Source organism: Uranotaenia lowii, unplaced genomic scaffold, assembly GCF_029784155.1.
Source record: "Uranotaenia lowii strain MFRU-FL unplaced genomic scaffold, ASM2978415v1 HiC_scaffold_75, whole genome shotgun sequence".
NCBI classification, from domain to species: Eukaryota; Metazoa; Arthropoda; class Insecta; order Diptera; family Culicidae; genus Uranotaenia; species Uranotaenia lowii.
Genome location: NW_026598700.1, coordinates 42,414 through 48,362, shown reverse-complemented (window position 1 = coordinate 48,362; position 5,949 = coordinate 42,414). Strand labels below are relative to the sequence as shown.

General features: G+C 35.8%; 1 protein-coding gene across 1 annotated transcript; it reads left to right on the top strand.

Annotated features, from left to right (window-relative positions):
* The first annotated feature begins 206 nt into the window (after positions 1-206).
* LOC129760748 (uncharacterized) lies at positions 207-4,811 on the top strand. The gene is made up of 4 exons (XM_055758403.1): positions 207-259; positions 3,267-3,979; positions 4,045-4,190; positions 4,305-4,811. Exons 2-4 carry the CDS (start codon positions 3,295-3,297, stop codon positions 4,809-4,811), a joined length of 1,338 nt encoding a protein of 445 aa, XP_055614378.1. The 5' UTR covers positions 207-259; positions 3,267-3,294.
* Positions 4,812-5,949: the final 1,138 nt, after the last annotated feature.

The following is a 5,949-nucleotide window of genomic DNA, read 5'->3' as shown; positions in this document are numbered from 1 at the left end:
ATACCTCTTTAATGAACATGTATTTTTTCCAGCTTCCAACACTGGTGGTGTATTTCGCTTTAAGTTGCATGCCAAGAAAAGGAACAAAATTAGTTTTAAATTTCTATTCAAAACCTAAATAATTATTCACTCTTTAGTCTTTCGTGTATTTTTTGATTTTTTGCCGAGTTTAACTGTAAGCATGAGTGTTTATTGCAAATTTTTCAAATGAATGTCCGCGTTTGAAATCGCATGTGAATTTAACAGTTGCACTAGAAAGGTGAGTTCATCTGATTTTCATACGGTGATTTCCAACATAATTTCCTCGGATGCAGATCGAAAAAAATTAACTTCTTTATTATAGTACAAACAATCAAAAAATTCGGTATGCACAGATTTGAAACAAATTATTCTCTTCGCAATGAAAATATATTTAAAAATTTTTAAGCTCAATTTGGACATGAAAAACATTAAAAGACATGTTGGCATGCCAAGAAAAGGACCATGCCAAAATAGGGCTCACTTACCCTATTGGTCTAAAACGCTAATTTTTATCAGAATATTGATATATCAACTTCGTTTTACCATTTTACTCGTATTTTATTTACAGTCCACCCCGGCCATAAGATTCTGCACAACCTGTGAATCAATCATTTTTTGTTGTGCTGTAAACCCATACTTTCATCAGTTCCTCGACTGTCTTCACTACCTCAGGTCTTTTAAGAAGGTGCTAAAGGTGCGAGGGTTGAACATTTTCGGCACGAAATTTACATTATTGTCCGCATACCACTTCAGCATGTCCTTGGAGTAAGTGGCATGAGGCCAAATCCGGCCAGAAGATTATTGGAACGTTGTGGGCCTTCAGGAGAGGAAGCAGCCGCTTCTGGAGGCACTCTTTCATGTACATCTGTCCGTTCATCGTGTCCTTGGTCACGAAAGGTGCACTCCGCTTCCCACACGTGGCTTGCCAAACCAGGAATTCATTCGCAAATTGGGATATCTTGTGAATGCGGACATGCTCCGGAACTGTTTGAAGTTGGCCTTCACATATGTTTCGTCGTCCATGATGCAGCATTTCAACTTTCGTCAGCATGTTGACGGTGTTTTTAGGCGGTGTTTTTAGGTGTTGTACGGAATACTTTTTCCTTCACTTCTGGGCTTCCGATCGGTGGTCAATCGTTCTTCGATCCGCCTAATCACTCGCGACACCGTGGAATTCGTTTTAGCGATGGAACGATGCGAGAGAACCTTGTTCTCGTAATGAATGCGCAAGATTTTATCACGCACGTGCTGTTTTTCCGACTCCATTTCCCCGAGTTTTAATCACAGGACTTTAAAACCTGCAGGATGCAAACAATGCACTTCGAACTAGATCTACTCAAATTTTCATTAAATTCTACCCAACGGTTAAAAGGTTAGAGCAATTTCAAAGTGTGGCAATTTCATCGTGGACACCCTTTATCTGAAAACAACAGTAGTGCTGGCCCAATGAATATCCTAACTATCGAAATTTCAATCAATTTGTGAATTTCAATACAACGACGCAAGGAAGTGTCCGTGAAGTGTAAAATCTTTCAAGAAAGATTCGAATAAAAGCATTAGAGGCCGATTGCCGAGATTAAAAAGCGTCCAAATTAACAACCGAGTTCTGTATTGACTTTCTCTATTGAATTTCCATTCTAGTATGATTATCAGATTTGAAATTCAAATTGAAGTTTTTTTAACTGATTTAACCGAAGTTTGAGGTTCTTCTATAAAAAAAAATTATCCTCTACTAAAGTAGATTATTATTTTCCAATCGAACATTATTATTTTGATCATGAAAACATTTCATTAAATGATTCTCCAAAAATATTTCAATGATATTAAGTTTATTTTTTTACATATTTCAGAAAACTCATTGAGATTTTCAAGTCTGGTCTGGTTTCTTCAGTTATATGTTTTTTTTTTTAGTTTTGGAGTCTTTATTTAGGTTAGTGCCTACTTAATTTGGATTTCTTTTCTATTTTTTTTCTATGATAACCGATAACAGCATCGTTTCGAAAACATTTCATCTTCATTCAGGTTTTATGTTTTAATATTCAATTTGTTTCACGTTAACGATTAACCCTCATCCGCATTAGAGTGTCATTCTGACACTATTGCAAGTTCGAAGGCTTGTAGCTTTTTTCAGAAGCTTCAAAATACAAAAATTTCTTCGGGGACCCCAAATGATTTCAAAAGTTCTTGAATATTGTATCTTTACTTTTTTTATGAACTTTTTGTGACCCTTTCATTAAAAAAAATTTAAAAATTATTTCTTGGCTTCATGATGTAGGCATTAACTTCAGCTTCCATGTGCATAAGGCAAATATTTTTTGGACGTGTAATATATGAACTACAGGAGTTTTCCTGTGGCATGTTTTTTTCGGATTTGTTTTTCTATCATGCTGAATAACGAGAAAACTAATAGGTTTAGCTATATATAATGTTCTAAACACATTTTTCTGACATTACAAAGTTTCTATTGATATAAGTTTTGTTTAGATCGGTTGAACACGCCAAAAGTTATACCGATTTGAGCTTTTAGTGTCAAATTGACACTCCTAGTGCTGATTAGGGTAATGAAATCCGATGCGGATGAGGGTTAAGAAGAACAATTTGATTTTTTTCCTTTTTATAGGATTTTAATATTTTTTCCCTTTTTATAGGATTCAAAAATTTATCTGATAAGAATCTTATTCTCAATTTGTAATTACATGTTTAACACATTATATAAAAAGATTCTTTTTGGGGGTTTCAAAATATAAAATCGAAATAAAAATTTAGGTTTTGAATTATACATTTTGCCATCCCTGCTTTGGCTTTTGTTGTATTGTAACTTGAATTGAACTTGATTTTTTTGTTCTTTTAAACTTTGAATTCTAGTATTAAAGTTTGAAATCTCAATGTTACCGGGCCCCCGGCCCTGATAAAGAGTAAATAATTTTTGGTATGAATCCTTAGATTAATATTTTCGGGAAAGTGAAGAACATTCGAATGAGAAATGAGTGGCATGGCATGACTTTTGGTTCCAAATAATTGAAAACGATTATTTTATTGTAGGCCTTCCTTTTTCAGAGAAAAGAAGCTCGAAAAAATTCTTTAAATCTTCCTCAATCCCATGCAGAATAATTCTATACATATACCAAAAACATACTTCGACTCATTTTTGGTAAAAAGATATGTATAAAAAAATGTTTTTTCTAATTAAAAAAATTATTTGTACGCATCAATTTTTTAAATTTTTTTTTTATTTTTTTTTTTAGAATTCAACCGAAGGTGGTACTCACGGATATGGCGACCTTTGAAAACCTGGCCTTTGGCTCCTACAGGGTAGAGGTAACGAGTAGGAATGCACTGGGTCGGGCGAAACTCGTTGGCTCTACTACAATATTTTTGAGCCACCGAGATCAACGACCTATAATAAAAAGGGTGTCCAGGAAGGAAAACTTCCATCAAATTTCCTGGTATCCCTTGTCGGATAATAAAACCCCGAGGAATTACACTTTGCTGTTCTGTGATCTTGATCATACGGGATCTTGCACCCATGCTTTAGGATTTCAGCTCATACGCAACTCAAGTAGCAGTGTGAATTTTTCGTCGGAATACCCGATGAATTTTGCGTTGGCCGCTAACTATGAAGATCATTCCTCTAGCTTGACGTGGACCGAATGCATTGTAGAGCAATATGGCGGAGTTGGCAATCCAGATTTTGATCTGGGAAACATTTCTCATCATTCTTTCGTCGTTTACATAAAAGATAGATGTGAGCAGAAGTCGTGGATTCAAAAGTATGATATAGAGTACTGGCCGGTTGAATCACCACAAAAGGTGCAAAATGTAATAGTTATGCCCTACAACGATGTGATTGTAATAGGTCAACTACACCCAGATACTCGCTATAATGTAAGTGTCACATCGATAGATGATGCAGGCATACCGATGACCTCTTACAGGATTATTACAACACAAAAGAAGGGTAATTACTCAAAAATCCCTAAATCATATGGAATAACCTTAACCGTTTCTACAATTCTGTTACAGTTCCAGTTTTCCCAATATTCCTCTATACCATACTGGGCTCAGCATTGATCATACTGGCGGCCTTAAGAGTCATGCGATATGTTAAGCGAGTAAAGAATATCAAAGTAGATCTCCCGATCGGATTGGAAGAAATTTTTGAACCTGTGGTAAGTTGTTTTAACTTTTTTTTTTTCGGTTAAATCATAACTTAACTCATTGGTGTTGAACATATTGTATCAGAGTATGTGGTTTTTTTTAAAGGCTATAATTTTTCATTACAGAAACTTGACAACCCCTTCTATACTAAGAACGAAAAATCAAACGTCCACAAACAGGTTATTTTCAATGACTGGGATGAATCCATCCTATACGATGAAGAGTGTGAAGACGAACCAGAAATAGAAACAACACATGAAGAGTCAACTATTGAATCCGAGCCTATTAAACCGACTCAAAACACTGGATATGTTGAAGCAAATTTCCGAATACAAAATTTAACAAGTCCAATCCCTATCTCTAACAGCATAGAAATGGAAACAATAAACCATCCGACAGAACCTGATCAAGAGGAACTGAAGGCTGAAAACCTTTCAGAACAGGAAACAAGCACAACAAAAGCACTTCAGCCACTGAATCGACCAGTCGCCACCGGCGGATATGTTCCGGTATCACAGGTGCTCAGCATCAACAAAGCAAGCAGTTTGGAGCCGAAAGCACAAACCAGTGTTCAACGTTCCGGGTACGTGGATTTGAACAACCTTATAAGGCCTCAGAATCCTTTGGTTTAGTTCGTTTTACATTATTTAGAAAACGTTGTGTTCATGGAATACTCTTGCGCGAAATGTGATAAATTGGTACAAAATAAAGCTTACTATATTGTCAAACTGGGTAAGTGAGTTTGTTATTCTTGCTTCGAAATTTTCTTGTAGATTTTAATGTTTAAATTTAAAAGTTCTAAAATGTTCAACTGAAACTAAAAAATGTTAACCAAATCTACGATAATAATATCTGCTAATTTTAACAAAACATACTCCGCACAAAGTCGCAAAATCTCAACCGCTGATTTAAAAATGCGTTACGCCGCGCCGTTACGCAGAACGCATACTAACGAGACACAGCTTTCCGTCATACCTCCCCTTTCAGTTGCGTTAACGCCGGCCACAGTATATTCGAAACGCCAAATGTGCTGATGCGCTGTCTAAATGAACTGTGGACCTGCAAGAGCGCGCGTACACATATACGCATGGAATCATATGATTGTTATTCTGCCGCCCATAGCAAGTACGTCCCATTTGCGTTTTTGTTGAAATGAGAAAAACGGCAACGAAAAATCGTAAAACGGCCCAACAGGGATTCAGCAGTTATATGCTTTTCAAATCATAGTAATCAACAGAATCTTTCACTGCAACGACAATAGGTGATGGAATCGAGAGATCTGTCAAAAGTTGGGTGAAATATAAGCTGCATCCCACTTGCACTAGTGGAAAACCATCACTCAAATTCGGCACCGCTTCCATCGTTTATAGAATGTTTTTAGCTTTTAATGTTTTTGATATTTTTGTTTTAATTCTGTTGAAAATCATTTGCAAACGAATTTTCTTTTGAAACTACATATAAAATACAATTGATTCCAGCGATAAACTGAAAAATGATAAAAACACAGATGGGACGGACTTGCCATGAGGGGCAGTATTAGAGTGTCCATTTCCCGGCCATTTCTTCGTTCCCGGGAATCGGGAAATCATAAAAATTGAAAAGGAAATCGTAACTTTTATGAAGGATTAATCACCGTAATTTATATTTGTAGATTTAATTTATCGGCCTAGCGGTGAAAAGTGATGTCCTTTTTAGTAGGCACATCTAAAGATTATGAAATTTTTTTTATATAGGTGGATAGAAGGTTAGATGAAATGAAAGATGTTGAAA